The following is a 20,235-nucleotide window of genomic DNA, read 5'->3' as shown; positions in this document are numbered from 1 at the left end:
AAGTGTGTTGGTTTGTGTTTTGACAGAGGATAAAACTATTTTACCAAAACGCAGGGGATTTATTTGGGGTTTCGGTGAAAATAATCCTGTGGGAGGTGGTAAGCCGAAGGCAAGGAAATGAGGTATCTTTGGGGGCAGGAAGCTGGTGGCCGGAAGCCCCAGGTCCCGCGGGAGAGGTGACAGCAGCTGGGCAGGCAGACATCTGGGTCCCCCGGGGAAATGAGGAGGTGGAGGACTCAGTGGTTGGGGCGAACTGGGGATTGAACAAATATTTACAGACCACAGGGAAGCCCCTAGGGCACTTGAAGGGATCAGGGCGGGGCTTTGGGAAGGGACCGGGGCCTAGCGGTACCGAGCGAGCCGGTCGTAGACTTGGTCCAGGTTTCTGCACAGGAATATCGAGAGCGTCATGAAGCTGAGCTATAGAGAAAGGAGACCTGGTCAGAGAGGTCCACAGGGTAACGGCGAGGGGGATTGGGGTAGGGATGGTGGGGGTTCCGAAGGAGAAAAAAGGGGTGGTTCCAGGGGAAGAAAATTAAGCGCCGAAGTTTGGCGGGATGGGGTCATGGGAGGGGCGGAGAAGGGTGGGGCTGGAGGGGGAGCTCGGCCAGGTTGTGAAAGATGGGGTCAGGGATGGGAATTTGGGGGCTTAGGGTAGGCTACCAAAGATGCGGGGTGGGGTGGGGGAGGATGGAGAGAAGGGGAATGGGGGGGGGCGTATCCAGCTGCGTCTAGCGCAGGTTTAGAGTCTGGGAAGGAGTGAGATCCGGAGCTAGCCCAGGGTACTTTATTCCGGAGGCTCATCTGTCTCCCTCTCTGCCTCGGCCGCTAGTTCCACCTCGACCTCCACCTCCTCGCCCGCGCTCCCGGTCTCAGGTTGTTCCTCGTCTTGATCCCAAAGCGGCCAGGACCCCAGGGCCATGGGCAGCTTGCCCTGTGGGGCCTTGTCCCCCCAGTTGGGACAGGCATCCGCCATGCCCCAGCCACCCCACAGACCGCCGCTACGCCCGCTGCTGCTCAGTACACCACAGCGCCCGCCGCCGCCATCAGCACTCGGGCCAGGCCCGGGGCTCGAACCATAGGCGCCAGGCACCTGCAACCGGCGTTCCCGGCGGAGCGCCCTGCGCAGTAGTAGCAGGCTCAGCCCCGCTACACTCACCTGCAGGGAAAGGGGAGGGATATTGCGGCTAAGAGCAGGGGGCTGGAACGCCAAGGAGGACCAATGGGAACTTCGCGAGGGCGGGAGGGAACGCCTACTTCCTGAGTGCGACCAATCAGGGCTCGCAGAGGGTAGGCCTCCTTCGTGCCAAGTGGAGAGGCAGGAGAGCCCGGATTGGCTGACGCTCTAACACTCACGCACCTTTCCCAGATAATGGGAGGACGCGCAGCTTGGCGCGGGGCCATCTAGGGATTGTATGGCCAATCGCGAGTGGGGGCGGGACCAAATTACCTCAAGTAGACCGACGCCGAGACAAATGCCTACTATGGAGATGAGGTTGTTGTGCAACCACTTCTGGAGGCTCCGCGCGCAGCCCTGGGGATGTGGGGAAAGGTTAAAAGTAGGGTTCTTTCTGGAATTCGCCTTCAAGCCCGTGCCCGCTGTTCTCCTCAGCCCAGCCCTCACCCCTCTTTCAGGCACCGCCCCGCATCCCTAGTTAGTAGGCTTCTCTAGTCTCTCCACCTCTCCGGGTCCCAGCCTCCTTTCAGTCAGGCCTTTTCTTTTAGGCCCCGCCCCTAAAAACCACGCCCCTTCTAAGGGGCCCCACCCCTCCTCGTGTACCGCTTTCTAGTAGCCCCAGCCTGCAGACGCCGCCCATGTCCTGCGGCTCCGCCTCCTGGGGAGCAAACCTCTACCTCACAGGGCCTTCCCCCTTACTAGCGGGCTCCAAACCCTCCCCACCTCGCTGTAGATATTGCTGTTTTCAGAAACCACGCAAAGGTCTGTACTGTGCCGGGGCCGCGCCAGTGGTCCCAGCCGGCTGAACTGGGGGAAGGAGAGCTTCTCGAAGACGGCGGAGTCATTGGTCGCCGATGAATTATAGCAGGAGCAGGGCACGCGATGCACCTCCGACTCGTTGCTGATGAGGCTGGGGATATTGAACCAGTCTCGAGGAGAGTTCCAGCCGCAGCAGCGCAGCTGGAAGAGGGACGAGATTCAGAGGGACGGGGATTGGAGGGATTCAAGATGATTTGGGGGTTCAGGGGACTGGATGATGTGTATGAGGTCGTGTTGCGGAGTAGAGGGCTAAGGAGTGGGCGCAGGGTGGGGGACGGCGGGCTAGGCTTGGGGACATTAGGGGAACATGGGGTTGGGAGAGACAAATCACAGGCCACCTGGGGCTGGGGGGGGGAAGCTGCAGAATCACACTGCGGACCGTAGACTGTGTGTGCAGTGCAATTCAGCCTCAAGTAGGGGACAGGTGGATGGGAGGGCAGGGCCACGTGAATGACCAGCGAATGGAGTCTCACGTGGGCCGGGTCCCGTGAGGGCCAGCGTCACCACGGATTAGGGACTGGGGTCACGCTAGGGCCTTGGGGCTGAGGGGGAAGTTTTGTCGGGGCAGAGAGCACAGCCTCTCCAGGGTCTGGGACCTGGGGGGAAACGGCCACAGTGGAGTTGGTTACTTTATCTTCTCGGGGTGGGGCCACGTAGGGCTGGCAGGAGTTGGGGGTGGGGTGGGGTGGGGTAGGGTTACCTTGGGGTCCTGCAGCTGGGGGCCCCTGCTCCGTCCGGGCGGAGTCTGCTCGGGGCAGGGGTCAGAGCTACGTCAGAGTCCCAGAGCTAGAGGGAGGGATGCGCGTCCGCGTGGGTGGGGGCCTCACGCACCTGGAACTGCACGTAGTCCCAGCTCTCCTCCGCCGCCGACTCCTCCGGCCGCGAGCGGTAGTTTTGGATCGTCTCCATCACGATGTCCTTCACCCTCCGCTCCAGCTAAGAGGCGGAGAGTGAGGCTGGATTGCCACCCGCTTCCCCACCCCCATTCACCCCTACCCAACCTAGCCACTCCCGGGCTTTCTCAGTCCCAAGGGTTCCCCGAGTGGCTTGAAGGGGCTCTCGATTTCTCACTGAATGGCTAGTTATGTCTCTGTTCCTCAAAATCTCTGCCTGGTTCTATCGTCTGTCTTCTGTTCCCCCAGCTATCTCCCACGCTCTCTCATTAGGTCTCTCTCGCTCGCTCTCGGAGCCTCCTGTTTCTCCACCTGTTTTTTCTGTCTGTTTCCCTTTGGATCTCCGTCCCCCTTGCTATGTCTGTTTTCCTCCATCCGTGTCGTGGTCTTCCTTTGACTATCCTTGTCTCTATCTTCCTGTGTGTCTGTTTCTGTGTCCCTGTCTCTCTCCATCCTCCTCGGCCTGGCACGTTATTTCCTTTTGTCCATGTCAGCCTGTGTCTGCTTTTGCTTCTGTCTTTTCCCAGCCCCCTCCATACAGTTGGGGGCAGTGTGGGGAGAGGAAGCCATGCTCACCCGCATCCGCTGAGTGGAGATGAGGATTCCCAGTGTGATCTGTGTGGCAAACAGGAGCAGCAGTATCCCAAAATACTGGGGGGCAGAGTTGAGAGGTCAGACTGAGCCCCCTCCCAGGATGCAGAGCTGCCAGGGCTCTATTTGAGGGGGGATGTGGACAGGGCACTCACCAGGCCCAGGAGGCAGCGAAGCTCCTTCAGGGCCCCCACACAGCCCAGGAGGGCAAGGCCCATGGTGAGAATTCCGGAGATGGCCAGGGCCTTGGACCAGATCTGCAGGGGCATGAAGGACAAGCCTGGGGGAGGTGAGAGGCAGTGACGTTGGGCTCATGCACACAGCTCCGGGGAGCCCCATTCTCCACCCACACAGCCACTCAACTGGGGAGCAGTATTCTGGGGGCCCTCTTTTGCTGGGTGTCTGACCCTGCCACATGTTGAGTCTCTGTTCCTCTCCTGGGATTCTCTCTCTCCCTCTCTCTGGGACTCTGTCCCTTCTGAGTCACTGTTCCCCCATCCCCCTCTCTGTCTGTTTTCTCTCTGGATCTCTGTCCCCCTTTCTCCCTGGTCACGGTTTTTCCCTCTTGGTCTCAGTCTCTTTCCTCCTTCTGCTTCTTCTCACCCCCAATAGTTTCAGTCCCATCACTTGATCCGTGGCATTGGATCAGTCACTAAAATCTCCCTGAGTGCTAGGGGAAGGTGATACTTATTCCCTAGGGTTATTTTAAGGGACACATGGGAGGCATGTGTTCAACGCAGTCCTCAATACAGGGCAAACACTTATTAAATATGAGCCATTAGGATCTTGACTATTATTCCATTATTACTTTCCTACTATTATTCGTGTTCTATCTGCTTTTCTACTTCCTTGCTGTGTGACATCCAGTAAGTGACATCCCCTCTCTGAACCTCAAGAGAGGGGAAGGTTTGTGGGAGGATCTGATAAGCATCTGCATGAGATCTACCGCGTAGGAAGTGCCTGAGAAATGGCTATTACCATTTTTATTATCATTCATATGCACAACTCATTTGCCAGAGGAAGACCCTGAGGCTAAGAGCAGCAGCAGGCTGTGAAGCAGAGCTTGGGACAAGGGAGACCCCGGGAGGTCACTCAGGGGCAGGCCAGGTCACACTTGCTCCGGGAGGCCCTCCCCAATGGCCCTAGCCCCCTCACCTACAAAGGACACGAAGCTGGTCTTGTCAATGAGTATCCAGATGCCAAAGCAGAAAATAAGGCTGCCTAGGACCTGGTGAGAGGAGATGGGAATATGGCGGTGGACAAAGGCAAGGGGGGTGGGGGGAACATATCAGGTCAGGTAGTTGCGGCAGGGGCAGGGGCTGGGGCCAGGGCCTGGACTGGGCACCCATGTGGCAACTCACGAAGAAGAAGAGGTTGAAAACGAAGAGGAGGTACTTGATGAGGCTGAGGCAGCTGTCCTGGGCCGACATCTTCGCCTAGAGGGGAGAGCAGCCAGTGGGAGGGACAGAACAGAAGAGGTGTTGGCCCCGGAGGGGACAGGCAGAAAGAGGCTGTGAGAGACAGAGAGGGAGAGAGGAAGAACACAGAGAAAGAGGAAGTTCCCGGGGTGAAGCCCCACCCCCTCTCTCTACAGGCAAGGTGGCCTACTTGTCTGTCTCTGCCACCCCCCCCCCCACCCCCCTGTCTCCCTCACCGGCCCCACTGGGACACACAGCAGTACCTGAGGGGCCTTGGAATTTGTGGGCACCAAGGACACACTGGGTATTCCCTCCCAGGTCTCCATGGCTCAGGCTGGGGGACCCAAAGGGACTCCTGAGCTCCTCACACCCACCCACTCTGGGCACCAGGGCCCCAGGCCAGCCCTGGACAGCAGCCGACCTCACAGACACTCTGACCTCACTGCCTGCTAAGGTCTGCCATCTCTGCATCCATCTCTGTCCCCTCTTCCTCTTGTCCTCCCTTGTCTGGGTCTCTGTTCCCTTCTCTCTGGGTCTCTGTCTTCTCTCTGGGTCTCTGTCTTCTCTCTGGGTCTCTGTCCATCCCTGCCTCCCCCCCCCCCAACCCCCTGCATCTATCTGTGGGTTTCTGGCCCCTTCTCTCTGCATGCCGGACCTTTCTCTGCTTATGCCCTCCCCACACCCCGCCTCCGAACCCCCCCCCCCCTCCCGCCCCGCACCTTGTCACGGCCCCTCTCTGAGTCTGCATCCTGTTCTTAGCAACAAGTGTAGACCACGGTGCTCCCATATGCTGGGGCAGGGGTTGGGCACCTGGGGGAAGTGAAAGTGCTGCAGTGCCCCAAGTGGGAAGGTCCCTGGGAGTGAGGGGGGTGGCTGGGCAGTGCCAAAACACCGGAGAGGAAGCTGAGCCTCAAGCAGTACTTCCTGCATCTGCGCTGGGGCCCCAAGAAGGGGAGGCTGGGGAGGAGTCAGGATTGAACCCGGGACCTTGGCAGTTAGAGCTAGGTCTGCAGCGCTTGGCTGTCTCCAGACCTGAGCTGCACACCCAGCAGCCTCTGAGTCTCTCCTGCTGCCCCACGGTCCCCACTCTCGTCAAGTCAGATTTCCAGGTTTGGGGATGTTCCTATCATCCTGACATCCGCCCAGGCCCTGGCAAACCGGCGCCTCCTAGAGACCCAGCACTCTCTCTTTCTGAGAGATCTCATCCACTGTTTTTTTTTTTAAACCTCCAAATGCAATTTATTTTCTTATTAATATTATCAAAAATCAATTCATATTAACAGTATCCTGATTTTTGGCTCTGGACTTTCTCTTTTTCTCTTTCCAATGTTCTTGAGGAATAATTGACAATTATAATTGTATATATTTCTAGTGTACAACATGATGATTTTTTTAAAAGATTTTATTTATTTGTCAAAGACTGAGAGAGCACAAGCAGGGGGGAGCGGCAGGCAGAGGGAGAAGCAGGCTCCCTGCTGAGCAGGAGGCCTGACCTGGGGCTCAATCCCAGGACCCTGGGATCATGACCTGAGCTGAAGGCAGATGCTTAAACTACTGAGCCACCCAGGCATCCAGCATGATGATTTGATATATCTATACACTGTGGAATGATTACCAAGCTCAAGACAACACATTCACCATCGCACATAGTTAACTTTTTTCTTCTTTTGGTGGTGAGAAACCTTAATAGATATTCTCAGCAATTTTCTAGTACGCAATACTGAATTATTAACTGTAGTCACCATGCTATACATTAGATCCTCAGAATGTATTCCTCTTTTAACTAAAAGTCTGTGCCCTTTGGCCCACACCTCCCCATTTCCCCCACGCCCCAGCCCGATAGCCACCATTCTATTCTGTTTCTATGAAATTGGCTTTTTTTTTCTTTTGAGATTCCACATTTAAATGATACTGTGCAGTATTTGTCTTTGTGTGTCTGGCTAATTTCACTTAGTACAATGCCCTCCAGTTTCATTCATGGTGCAAATGGGAGGATTTCCTTCTTTTTCATGGCTGAATAATATTCCTATATATATATATTTATATATGTATATCTCTCTCACATTTTTTTGATCCATTCATCTGTTAAAGGATGTTAAGCTTTCTATATCTTTTTTTTTTAAAGATTTTATTTATTTATTCGACAGAGATAGAGACAGCCAGCGAGAGAGGGAACACAAGCAGGGGGAGTGGGAGAGGAAGAAGCAGGCTCATAGCAGAAGAGCCTGATGTGGGGCTCGATCCCATAATGCCGGGATCACGCCCTGAGCCAAAGGCAGACGCCCAACCACTGTGCCACCCAGGCGCCCCTAAGCTTTCTATATCTTGGTTATTGTGAATAATGCTGCAATGAACATGAGTGTGCAGGTAGCTCTTCAAGATATTGATTTCCTTTGAATAATACCCATGAGTGTGATTGCTGGATCATATAATAGTTATGTTTTTAATTTATTGAGGACCCTCCATAGTGTTTTCCATAGTAGCTATACCAGTGTACATTCCCACAATTGTGCACAATGATTCTCTATTCTCCATATCCTCCGGAACACTTGGTATCTCTTATTTTTTCTGATAATAGCCATCCTCACAAGTGTGTGGTGATATCTCACAGGTTTTGGTTTGCATTTTCCTGATGATGAATGATGTTGAGCATCTTTTCATGTATCTGTTGGCTATTTGCATGTCTTTGGGAAAATGTCTGCTCAGGTCCTTTGCACATTTTTTTTAAAAGATTTTATTTATTTATTTGACAGAGAGAGAGGCAGCCAGCGAGAGAGGGAACACAAGCAGGGGGAGTGGGAGAGGAAGAAGCAGGCTCCCAGCGGAGCAGGGAGCGCGATGCGGGGCTCGATCCCAGGACCCTGGGATCATGCCCTGAGCTGAAGGCAGACACCTAATGACTGCGCCACCCAGGCTCCCCTCCTTTGCACATTTTTAAAAAAGACTTTATTTATTTATTTGAGAGAGAGACAGGGGGAACAGAGGGAGAGGGACAAGCAGACTCCTTGCTGAGCGTGAAGCCCAATGTGGGGTTTGATCCCACGACCCTGAGATCATGATCTGAGCTGAAATCAAGAGTTAGATGTTTAACCAACCGAGCCACCCCTGCACCTTCTTAAACTGCATTGTTTGCTTTTCTGCTGTTGAGTTGTAGTTCTTTATATATTTTGGATATCAACCTCTTGTCAGATAGATGATTTGTAAATATTTTCTCCCATTCTCCATTGAAAAGATTGCCTTTCAATTTATTGTTTCTTTTCCTCTGCAGAAGCTCTTTTGTTTGACAGAGTGGGTATTTTTGTATTGTTTCTGATCTTAGAGGCAAAGTTTTTAACTTTTCACCATTGAGTATGATGTTAGCTGTGGGCTTGTCACATATGGCCTTTATTATGTTGAGGTACATTCTTTTTATGTCTCCTTTGTTGAGGATTTTTATCACAAAAGGATGTTGAATTTTTTCAAATTCTTTTTCTACATCTATTGAAATGATCATGTGATACTTTTCTTTCATTCTGTTAATGTGGTACATCACTGGTGTTGATTTACTTATGTTGAACCACATGTATGTTGCATCCCAGTAATAAATCCCACTTGATCATGGTGTATGAGCCTTTTAATGTGCTGTTGAATTTAGTTTGCTAGTTTTTTTTTTTTTAAGATTTTATTTATTTATTCGACAGAGATAGAGACAGCCAGCGAGAGAGGGAACACAAGCAGGGGGAGTGGGAGAGGAAGAAGCAGGCTCATAGCAGAGGAGCCTGATATGGGGCTCGATCCCATAACGCCGGGATCACGCCCTGAGCCGAAGGCAGATGCTTAACCGCTGTGCCACCCAGGCGCCCCTAGTTTGCTAGTATTTTATACATATATATGTTTATATGTATAATATATGTATATATACACACACATAAATATTTTATATATTATTTATTTATTTATTTATTTATTTATTTATTTATTTGAGAGGGAAAGGGGGGAGGGGCAGAAGGAGAGGGAGAGAGAATCTTAAGCAGGTTCCATGCCTGGCACAGAGCCTAACTCGGGGGTCGATCTCACAACCCTGAGATCATGACTTGAGCCAAAATCGAGAGTCAGATGCTTAACCAACTGAGCCACCCGGGTGCCCACAGTTAGCTAGTATTTTGTTGAGGATTTTTGCATCTATGTTCATCAGGGATAGTGGTCTACAATTTTCTTGCCGTGTTTTCTCTTTTTGGTATTAGGGTAAAGCTGGCTTTGTAAAATGAGTTTTGAAATATTCCTTCTTCTTCAATTTTTTGTGAAGAATTTGAGAACGATTGATAGAAATTCTTCTTTGAATGTTTGGTAGAAGTCACCCATAAAGCCACCTGGTCCTGGGCTTTTACTTGTTGGGAGATTTTTGATTATACATCAATCTCCTTGTTCATTATTGGTCTGTTCAGATTTACTTCATGATTCAGTCTTGGTAAAATGTATATTTCTAGGAATGTATCCATTTCTTCTAAGTTACCTAATTTATCGGCATTTAATTGTTCACAGTAGTTTTTTAAAATAAGATTTATTTATTTTTTAGAGAGGGAGAGGGGGGAGGGGCAGAGAGCTAGATTCCAAGCAGACTCCATCCTGAGCATAGAACCTGATGTGGGGCTCGATCTCATGACCCTGAGATCATTACCTGACCTGAAACCAAGAGTCAGATGCTTAACCAACTGCACCACCCAGGCACCTCTCATACTTGTCTTTTATAGTTTGTATTTCCATTTGCATTTCTGGGGTGTCAGTTATTATGTCTCCTCTTTTATTTATAATTTTATTAATTTGAGTCATTTATCTTTTTTCCTTAGTCTAGCTAAAGATTTTCCAATTTTGTTTAACTTTTTCAAAAAACCAATTCTTAGTTTCATTGATCTTTTTGTCTTTCTAGTCTCTATTTCATTTATTTCTGCTCTAATCACTATTATTTCCTTCTTTATGCTAACTTGGGGCTTAGTTTGTTCTTTTGTTCTTTTTTTTTTAAGATTTTATTTATTTATTTGAGAGAGAGAGAGAGAGAGAGCGCGCAAGCAGGGAGAGCAGCAGAGGGAGAGGGAGAAGCAGGTTCCCAGCTGAGCAGGGAGCCCCATGTGGGGCTTGATCCCAGGACCCCGGGATCATGATCTGAGCCGGAGGCAGACACTTAACTGACTGAGCCACCCAGGTGCCCCTGTTCTTCTTTTTCTAGTTCCTTGAGGTGTAATGTTAGAACACAGATGCAAAAATCTTCAATGAAATGCTAACAAACTGAATCCACTCTTTTTCATTCTTATTTCTTTCTTTCTCCTCTGACTGGATCATATCAAGCAATCTGTCTTCAAGTTCACAGATTCTTTCTTCCCTGGTGGGCCAACCCCTGGGTGGATGCCTTTATTCCCTCATTATTTCCCATAGAGCCCATCATTCCCTAATCCAATCCTTTCTGCCTCTTGATTGTCTACTCTCTCCACTTCTCTCTGTTCTCATTGCTTGGGCTGGCTCAGGACTTGTGCTCTCCCTCCTGGACCCAAACCTCAGGCTCCTCCCTGGTCTTAGTCTTTCCCCTCCAGTCCATTCCCTACATAGCCTGAGAGGTCTTTTGAAACCCAGACCTGGTTTATATAGCCCTAAATCCAATCTCCATTAGGATACTGATTCACCATCCCTCATCCCTGAGCTCCTCTTCTAAGCCATCATTAAGTTCTCTATGCTCTACTACTAATATACATTTCAAATCCACCCACTTGTCTCCAAGGCCACCATCCTAATCCAGGCTCTCATCATTTTCCACACAAATAATTACAATTGCTTCTATACTGATTGTAGTACGTTGAATGGTGATACCCTGCCCTTCTCCCTGCAAAAGATATGTCCATGCCAAAGCAATCTCAAAAAAGGAGTATCAAAAGCCCAGAGCTCAACTACACTACAAACCTGTAGTAATCAAAACAGTACAGTAGTGGCACAAAAATAGACACATAGATCCATGGAACAGAATAGAGAGCCCATGGGGCACCTGGGTGGCTCAGTCGGTTAAGCATCCAACTCTTGGTTTTGGCTCAGGTCATGATCTCAGGGTTGTGAGATTGAGCCCTGCATTGGGCTCTGTGGTCAGTGCAGAGTCTGCTTGGGATTCTCTCCCTCCCCTTCTGCCCTTCCCCTCACTCATGATCACTCTCTTGCAAATCAATCAATCAATCAATCAATCAATCTAAAAAAAAGAAAAAAGAATAAGGAGCCCAGAAATAAACCCATGATTATATGGTCAATTAATCTTTGACAGAGGAGGCAAGAATATACAGTGGGAAAAAGACAAATGGTGTTGGAAAATCTGGACTGCTTTCTCATACCATACACAAAAATAAACTCAAAATGGATTGAAGACCTAAATGTGATTTCTGAAACCATAAAAATCCTAGAAGAGAGCACAGGAAGTAATTTCTCTGACATTGGCCGTAGCAATATTTTTCTAGATACATCTCCTGAGGCAAGGGAAACAAAAGCAAAAATAGACTATTGGTACTACATCAAAATAAAAAGCTTCTGCACAGCAAAGGAGACAATTAACAAAACTAAAAGATAACCTACTGAATGGGAGAAGGTATTTGCAAATGATATACCCAATAGAGGGTTAGTATCCAAAATATATAAAGAACTTATACAACTCAAAACCAAAAAAATAATCCAATTAAAAAATGGGCAGAAGACATGAACAGACATTTCTCCAAAAAAGACATACAGATGGCCAACAGACACATGAAAAGATGCTCAACATCACTAATCATCAGGGAAATGCAAATCAAAACCACAGTGACACATTACTTCACACCTGTCAGAATGGCTAAAATCAAAAACACGAGAAACAACAAGTGTTGATGAGGATGTGGAGAAAAAGGAACCCTCATGCACTGTTGGTGGAAATGCAAACTTGTGCAGCCACTGTGGATAACAGTATGGAGGTTCCTCAAAAAAAGAAAAAAAGTACACATGATCCAGTAATTCCACTACTAGGTATTTACCCAAAGAATACTAAAACACTAATTCAAAGAGATATATGCACCACTATGTGTATTGTAGCGTTATTTATAATAGCCAAATTATGGAAGCAGCCCAAGTGTCCATTGGTAGATGAATGGATAAAGAAGATGTGATATATAATAGAATATTACTCAGCCATAAAAAAGAATGGAATTTGCCGGGGTGCCTGGGTGGCACAGCGGTTGAGCGTCTGCCTTCGGCTCAGGGCGTGATCCTGGCGTTATGGGATCGAGCCCCACATCAGGCTCTTCTGCTATGAGCCTGCTTCTTCCTCTCCTACTCCCCCTGCTTGTGTTCCCTCTCTCGCTGGCTGTCTCTATCTCTGTCGAATAAATAAATAAAATCTTTTAAAAAAAAAAGAATGGAATTTGCCCTTTGCAACATGGATGGAGCTAGAGCATATAATGCTAAGTGAATTAAGCCAGAAACAGGCAAATACCATATGATTTCACTCATATGTGGAATTTAAGAACCAAAAGAGACAAAGAGGAAAAGAGACAGACTTTAAAAAAAAAAAAGATTTTATTTATTTATTTGTCAGAGAGAGTGAGAGAGTGCGCACAAGTAGGGGGAATGGCAGGCAGAGGGAGAAGCAGGCTCCCCACTGAGCAGGGAGTATGATGCGGGGCTTGATCCCAGGACCCCAGGATCATGACCTGAGCCAAAGGCAGATGCTTAATCGACTGAGCCACCCAGGCGCCCCTAAAAACAGACTCTTTTTTTTTTTTTTAAAGATTCTATTTATTTATTTGAGAGAAAGAAAGAGAGAGAGAGCACGATAGTAGGGTGAGGGGCAGAGGAAGAAGCAGACTCCTCGCTGAGTAGGGTGCCCAACGTGGGGCTCAATTCCAGGAACCTGGGACATGACCCGAGCCGAAGGCAGACACTTAACTGACTGAGCGACCCAGGTGGCCTAAAAACAGACTCTTAACTATAGAAAACAAACTGATGGTTACCAGAGGGTAGGTGGGTGGGAGGATGTGTGAAATAGGTGAGGGGGATTAAGAGTACACTTACGATGAGCACTGAGTAATGTATACAATTGCTGAATCACTATATTGTACACCTGAAACTAATAAAGCACTGTATGTTACCGCTACTGGAATAAAAAAAAAAAAAAAGATATGTCCTGGAATCTGTGAATGTGACCTTATTTTGGAAAAAAGGGTTTTTCACATGTAATTAAGGATCTTGAGATGAGATCAACCTGCATTATCTGAGTGAGCCCTAAATTTAATGATAAGTGTCCTACATTGTAAGAGACACACAGAAGACACAGAAAGAAGAGAATGCCAGGTGAAGGAAGAGGCAGAGATTGGAATTATGCAGCCACAAGTTATTTTAGGAAACTCTTTGACTATGGCTCACTTAGTCCAGGGAACATAAGAAATTTGGGGTTTATTTGGATTCTCAGAAGACTTAACTTTAAAACGGGCAGGTTTGGGGTGGCTAGGTAGCTCAGTTGGTTAAGTGTCTGACTCTTTTTTTTTCCTAATGATTTTATTTATTTGAGAGAGAGAGAGGGAAAGACAGCACAAGCAGGGAGAGTGACGGAGGGAGATGGAGAAGCAGACTCCCCGATGATCAGGGACCCTGGGATCATGACCTGAGCCGAAGGCAGATGCTTAACCAATTGAGCCCTGAGACCTGCTTGGGATGCCCAGCAAGGAGCCTGCTTGAGATTCTCTCTCTCCCTCTCTCTCTGCAACCCCCCCCCCCCCGCAAAGAATAAAATTAGAGGGGCAGATTTTCACAGATTCAGGAGAGGAGAGAGCTGGAGAGAGTTTCAGAGGAAAAGGGAAGTTCGTGAAAAGATTAGAACCAGGGAGCGGTGAGTATAGAGGAGGTGGGGACTGCGCAGAGGAAAAGGTGCCAGAGGCAGGGCCTGAGCACAAGGTGGCTGCCAAGTGTCTAGAGACAAAAGGTGGGGGGAGGAGGAAAAAGAGGCGTGAGAAGACATTCTGACTTCTTTCAATTATTTATTTGCCTCAGTTAATTTAGAAATAGTATTTTGCAAAGAGGCAAATTTAGACTCCTGAAAACATTTGTAAGCCTCAAGGTACCAATTACAATAGGCATCCCATTCAGGCTTTTGTTTGTTTTGGGGTTTTTGTTTGTTTGCTTGTGTTTTTGACCTGTAGCTTTCCGATTTAATTTTGAGTAAGACATGTCTGGAGAGATCGCAAGTTCCCCATAATTGCTATTGGAGTTCTAAAATACTTTTGGTCAAGTCAGTCCATTTAGTTAGAAGTGTGCCAAAAAAACCAGCCAGGGTCCCAGACGGGGCAGAGCAGCCTCAAAGCATTTGGATGACTGGGAATCCCATTTCTTAGAGGTTTCTCTTTAGAGCAAAGAGAAAAATTCCTAGACAGCACGGTTGCAATAGGAAACAGCCTAGTTCCAAACAAGAGTCTGAACAAAGTCCAAATAAGTAGTCTCAGAAAGGACAAAATCTTAAAACAGACTCTAAGTAATGCCCAGAGAGCTGAAAACACAGTGAGTGGAGCTTGAAATCCAGGAGAAAACTTACCCTCAAACTCCAGGGTCCTCAAGAAAGCAGTGAGCTCAACTGGCTCTGTGGGTACTGGGATGTGTTTGCTCACCAGCTTTGGAGTTGTTGGTTGGGGAGGGTGTCTTCTCTGGATCCCACTTCTGATCATCAAGTACTGTTAACCTTAAAGAGAAAACTGTCAGTTATTTTACCAGCAAAAAAAGATTTTCCAGGACTAACAGAGAATTGCAATTCAGGACAAGCAAGCTATGGCAAAACCACAGAAAAGTCCAGGAAAAAAGGAGAAAACTACTCTTTACAGAAAGGCGGGGTTGGGGGGGTTGGGAGGGTTTTTGTAAACACAGATCTCCATTGGAGCAAACTGGGAGTTAGAAGTGTAGTGAATTTTCACTGGCTGAGTTGTGACAGTCTCTCATTGACTGGGGTGTTGCTGGGTAGGAGAAAAACTTTCTTTCATTCCTTTCTTTCTTCCTTTCCCTTCTCTCCCTTGCCTTCCCTCCCTCCCCTTCCCCTTCCTTCCTTCCCTCCTTCCTTCCTCCCCTCTTTCTTTCTTTCTTTTCTTTCTTTCTTTCTTTCTTTCTTTCTTTCTTTCTTTCTTTCTTTCTTTCTTTCTTTTTCTTTCCTTCCTCCCTCCCTTCTCTTTCTTTTCTTTCTCTTTCTTTCTTTCTTTCTTTCTTTCTTTCTTTCTTCTCTTTCTCTTTCTCTTTCTCTTTCTCTTTCTCTTTCTCTTTCCTTCTGCAACTAGTATCCACCTGCAAGGTATGTTTCTTCTTGCTGGATCTACAATTGACTAGAGTGGTAGGGTGTGAGAGTTCCCTTTTCTGGCCTCCAGACTCAATTTTAGTGAGGTTACCCTTTATTATTCACAGCCGCAATCCCAGTAGGTTTCTCAGCTCTCTGAAGTCAAGGTCCATGTCTGTCTTGTTGGACACATATTTAAGGTCTGGGTAGTAGTAGGGGAAGCTTAAATAAGCACCAAAAGTTTGAAAGCAAGAGAAATGACCTGGAAGAACAAGCTTCCCACCTCACCCTCATCTCTACGTCATTCGGGGCAGTGGAAGCAAAGTGCATGCACCAGCCCAGGGATGCGGCTAAAAGCTTGGCCTTAGCAGCGCTCGCAGGTGGAAGGGTGTTCTGCGAATGGTCTAAAGGGGTAAGGAGGCAGGCAGGCCAGGGCGCTTGCGCGGAGAACAAAGTGGCGAAGAGGGCGTGCGAGCGCATGCGCAATGCAGAAGGGCGTATTGGGGTAGAGGGGCGGAATCCCCCGCTTGGTCAGTAGGGGGGTGCGCCCAGGCGGTAGCGCATGCGCAGAGGGACGGCGGGAAAGGTTGCCTCTGCGGCGGAACGCGGAGCGAGTCTCGAGTTGGCCTGACGAGGCCTGAAGGGGCCTGTTCGGTAGGCTTAACAGTTGAGGCTTCTTCAGGTTCATTTTTTTCCCCCTAGCAGAACACGGAATTGCCCGGGGCCTCCAGGCTGGGGAGAGGGTGACAGCTCCAGGGTGGCCTGGAAATTCATAGATCCGGGGTGTGCGAAGCTGGGCGTCGCTCTTGAGGCTGGGGTCCCTGGATGCCCGGGGCTCCGAGGAGCCGAGGGATCAAATAGGCCCGAGAGCCCCTCCTTTTTGTCTCTCCCAGGACCCACAAACTGGTTTCGGCCCCTTTGCTGTCTGAATCTGACTTGGGGCCTCGGCCGTGGGTCCCCGCCCTACGGGGAGGCCCAGCGGGTCAAGCGCCCGGGCAGCGGAAACCCGGGCCAGCGCCATCTTCCCTCGGCCTGTTAGGGACAGTTCTCCCCTGCTCCTTGACGAATCTGACCCCGGCTCCCCCCTTTCCTCCCTGGAGGTGGCAGTTCCAGGGAAGGAGGTACGCCGAGGGGACCCCGAGCCCCCCCTCCCCCGAGGACATGGGTCTGGGAGAGCGATTGCTGGGAATGGTGATGCAGGTGGTCACGTGTGGGGCCCACCAGTGCCGCTCAGCCTGGACGGAGGGTCTGCCGAGGGTCCTCGGGCTGTGTAGGTGGCACAGGGGGCCAGTTGGCGGCGTCTCCGTTTGCCAAAACTCACTTCTCTCACGGAAGGGTCAAATTTATTACCTGTTTGCCAGAAAACTTGTTTTAAGGAAGACCCTTTCGGAATGTGTTCAAGAAACGTGGCTGTATTTTTCATGAATACATATTTCCTACCCTCCCCCCCCCAGCAGAAGGAAGAGTCGAAATCGGTTTTAACAACACGCGATTGTGAGAGCCAGAAGAGCTCCTTGTTATTCTTGAGGTACGTTACATTTCAGCTGCAGGCAAAATATCTAGTAGTAGTGAACATTTGTGCTTAGGTGAGCTGCCAGCTGTTAACGTAAATGTCTCCGGCTTCCTCAACTTGGTTAACTTTTGAACGAATTGAATTAAGATTTCTGCTTTTCTGCTTACTTCTTCAAGTGTGGGTTTTTGGGTTATGGTAGACTTGTAAAATGGTTGGGAAGTGTTTCCTCTTCTGCTTTACGGAAATGACTTATATAAGGTTGGTGGGTGGTGGTTGTTGTTTTCCAATATTTGCTATAATCCACTAATTGAAACCATTTGGGCCTGGAATGTTCTCTGTGGGAACGGTTTTGATAAGGAATTCAACTTATTTAGTAGATATAAGACTATACGGATTTCCCATTTCATTTGATATCAGTTTTGTTAAGTTGTATTTTTTTTTTAAGATTTTATTTATTTATTTGACAGAGAGACAGCCAGAGAGAGAGGGAACACAAGCAGGGGGAGTGGGAGAGGGAGAAGCAGGCTCCAAGCAGAGGTGCCTGATGCGGGGCTCGATCCCATAACGGCGGGATCACGCCCTGAGCAAAAGGCAGACGCTTAACGACTGAGCCACCCAGGCGCCCCTGTTAAGTTGTATTTTTAAGAAATTTTCCCCATTTCATCTAAGTTGTTAAGTCTGTTGGCATAAATTTGTCATATTTTCTTATTCTTTTAATGTCTATAGCATATTTGGTAATAACCCCACTTTTATTCCTAATATTGGTGATTTACATATCTTCTTGTCTTAATCTGTTTAAGAATTTACCAGGTTTGTGATCATTTTAAAGAACCAGCTTTGGCTTCTTTACTTTTTGCTATTGTCTGTTTTCTACTTCATAATTTCTAATTTTATATTTATATTTTCCTTTCTCCTGTTTTGGATTTATTTTGTTCTTTTACTGAAAGCTTTTTGTATGACATCGATTGAAACCCTTCTTTTCTAGGGGCGCCTGGGTGGCTCAGTCGTTGAGCATCTGCTTTCGGCCCAGGGTGTGATCCTGGCGTTCTGGGATCGAGCCCCACATCAGGCTCCTCTACTGGGAGCCTGCTCCTTCCTCTCCCACTCCCACTGCTTGTGTTCCCTCTCTCGCTGGCTGTCTCTCTCTCTATCAAATAAATAAATAAAATCTTAAAAAAAAAAAAAGAAACCCTTCTTTTCTAATAACAGCATGTAAAGCTATAAAATTCTCTCTAAAATTGTTTTTGCTACATTCCACAAATTTTGATATTTTGTAGCTTTATTATCCTTCAGTTTAAAATATTTTGTAATTTCTTTGTGATCTAGTCTTTGACCTATGGATTGTTTAATAATATATTTTTAATTTCCAAGCATTTGGAATTTTCTTACACATCTTACTGTTATTGATTTGAAATTTTCTTATATCGTAGTCAGAGAACAAACTCTGTGACTTCAATGCTTGTAAATTGATTGCTACTTGTTTTATGGCCTAGCCTATGGCATTAATGAAGTATGTATATTCTGCAGTTTTGGGGTTCTGTAAATGTCAATAAGGGCAAGGTTGCTGATAGTGTTTTTGGATCTTCTTTATCTTTACTAATATTTTGGTCTTCTTTTTTCCCATCAATTGCTGAGAAAGAGTGTTAACTTCTACCATGATGGTCGGTTCAGTTGATTTTTCCTTTAGCCTTTGTAAATTTTTACTTCATGTATTTTGAGATTTGTTATGTGTGTATACATTTGTAAATACTGGCTTCATGATGAATTGACCTTTTTTTTATCATTAGTAAATATCCTTTTTTATATCTGGTAATACTCTTTACCTGAAAGCCCATTTTATGTTACATTAATAAGGCCACTACAGCCTTCTTATGCTTAATTTGCAAGTTAGATCTTTTTCTATTCAGTTAATTTCATTTATCTGTGTTTGTAAACTTAAGGTACATCTCTCTAGAAGCTAATAGTTGGGTATCTTTTATTGATAGACAATCTTTGCCTTTCAATCGGAATGCTTAAACTAAAAACATTCTGTGTAATTATTGATATGGTTGGATTTGGGTCTCCAATTCTATTATTTTTTTTTTATTTTCTGTTAATTTTTTGGTTTTAGTTCTCTTATCCTTCTTTGGATAGCTTGAACCATTTTTAGTATCCATTTTAATTTATTGTCTTGGTAGCTATAACTCTTTTCCACATTTATTTAGCAGTTTTTCTAAGGATTACAATTCATACTAACTTTTTATAGTCTATTTAGCATTAATATTTTATCAATTCACATAAAAATGTAGACATTTTACAACCATGTAAGTCCAATATTTGTACCACCTGCTGCTTTTAATATGTCTTACATCTAAAGTTTAGTATAAGACCTACAACATATAATTTTTGTTTTAATATTCATATGTTTTAGAGAAATTAAGAAGACAATATAGTTTTCTATATTCACCCACATATATACCATTTCCTACTCTTTATTTGTTCCTAAAGATCCAAGTTTCCCTCTGATGTCATTTCCCTCAGTCCCAAGAACTTCTTCCGTCATGATTTTTTGTAATGTGGGTCTGCTGGTGATGAATTCTCTTTGTTTTTCTTTATTTGCTTAAGTTTTTATTTCATCTTGTTTTCTTGAAGGATATTTTTGTTGTTTATAGAATTCTGATTGACAGGCTTTCTGCTTTTCTTTGCTTTAAAGAAGTTATTCATCTTTCTTTCGGCCTTTGTAATTTCTTTTGACAAGTATGCAGCATTTGGTATTGTTCCACAGTATGTAATCTGTTCTTTTTCTCTTCTGTTTTCAAGATTTTTCTTTTTATCTTTGATTTCTAGCAGATTGATTGTGCTCATGTTAGACATGTTGCTGTTTGTATTTATCCTATTCTTAGAGCTTCTTTAACTTGAAATTTAGGCCTTTCACCAGATTTGGGGGCTTTCTGCCATTATTTCTTCATATATATTTTTCTGACCTATTTTCATCCTCTCCTGTCCTTTTAGGACTCTACTTATCCATTGTTAGGCCTTTTGATTGGCCTCCTAGGTCGCTAAGAGTTTGTGACTTTCATCCTTTTTCTCTCTTTCTTTCAGAAATTGGGTGATTTCTATCAGTCCATCTTTAAGTTTATTTTTTATTTTTTATTTTTTTAAAGATTTTATTTATTTATTCGACAGAGGTAGAGACAGCCAGCGAGAGAGGGAACACAAGCAGGGGGAGTGGGAGAGGAAGAAGCAGGCTCATAGCAGAGGAGCCTGATGTGGGGCTCGATCCCATAACGCCGGGATCACGCCCTGAGCCGAAGGCAGACGCTTAACCGCTGTGCCACCCAGGCACCCCCATCTTTAAGTTTATTGACCCTTTACTGGGTCCTATCCATTATGCTATTTAGACCATCCTGTGAATTTTAATACAGTTATGCCCAATAATTTTAAATTTATTTTCTGAAATACTATTATGAGTTGAATTGTGTCCGCTTTCCAAAATGTTGAGGTTCTAAGCCACTGTAACTCATAAAGTGACCTTATTTGGAAATAGGATTATTGCAGAT

At 46.7% G+C, this 20,235-nt stretch overlaps 2 protein-coding genes across 6 annotated transcripts in view; one reads left to right on the top strand and one right to left on the bottom strand.

Moving 5' to 3' along the window:
- Window positions 1-38: 38 nt before the first annotated feature.
- On the bottom strand, window positions 39-5,748 carry CD37 (CD37 molecule). 5 transcript variants are annotated; one of them, XM_045772235.2, is made up of 9 exons: window positions 5,618-5,748; window positions 4,842-4,916; window positions 4,636-4,708; window positions 3,636-3,760; window positions 3,466-3,540; window positions 2,828-2,932; window positions 1,901-2,137; window positions 1,451-1,534; window positions 39-420 (listed from the first exon to the last, which is right to left on the bottom strand). In XM_045772235.2, exons 2-9 carry the CDS (start codon window positions 4,908-4,910, stop codon window positions 343-345), a joined length of 846 nt encoding a protein of 281 aa, XP_045628191.1. In that variant the 5' UTR covers window positions 4,911-4,916; window positions 5,618-5,748; the 3' UTR covers window positions 39-342. The 5 variants fall into 5 exon arrangements, with proteins under 5 accessions (XP_045628191.1, XP_045628190.1, XP_087727103.1 ...); XM_045772234.2 differs by having other exon boundaries at window positions 4,842-4,991; window positions 5,618-5,682; XM_087870977.1 differs by lacking the exon at window positions 5,618-5,748 and adding an exon at window positions 5,162-5,448.
- A 10,895-nt stretch (window positions 5,749-16,643) lies between these two features.
- The window catches only part of LOC123776304 (orphan sodium- and chloride-dependent neurotransmitter transporter NTT5), a 30,989-nt gene continuing 27,397 nt past the window's right edge, over window positions 16,644-20,235 (top strand). Inside the window, exon 1 of the mRNA XM_087870975.1 lies at window positions 16,644-16,711. The gene's annotated coding sequence lies outside the window, so the exon portion shown is untranslated. The remainder of the gene's footprint in view (window positions 16,712-20,235) is intronic.

This window comes from Ursus americanus, chromosome 21 (genome assembly GCF_024610735.1).
Source record: "Ursus americanus isolate L20-20 chromosome 21, mUrsAme1.1.p, whole genome shotgun sequence".
NCBI lineage: Eukaryota > Metazoa > Chordata > Mammalia > Carnivora > Ursidae > Ursus > Ursus americanus.
Note: the sequence above shows the minus strand (reverse complement) of the source record. Positions and strands in the feature narration are given on the sequence as shown.

Bases quoted from the DNA above. Each gene is read 5' to 3' on its own strand.
- CD37 (XM_087870978.1), bottom strand. From the start codon at position 5,224: ATGGAGACCTGGGAGGGAATACCCAGTGTGTCCTTGGTGCCCACAAAT. The intron at 1,535-1,900 runs GTGGGGAGGGTT...CCACATCCCCAG, and splicing joins ACAGCAATATCTACAGCGAG to GGCTGCGCGCGGAGCCTCCA. The intron at 1,160-1,450 runs GTAATTTGGTCC...CTTTCCCTGCAG, and splicing joins TCGGCGTCGGTCTACTTGAG to GTGAGTGTAGCGGGGCTGAG.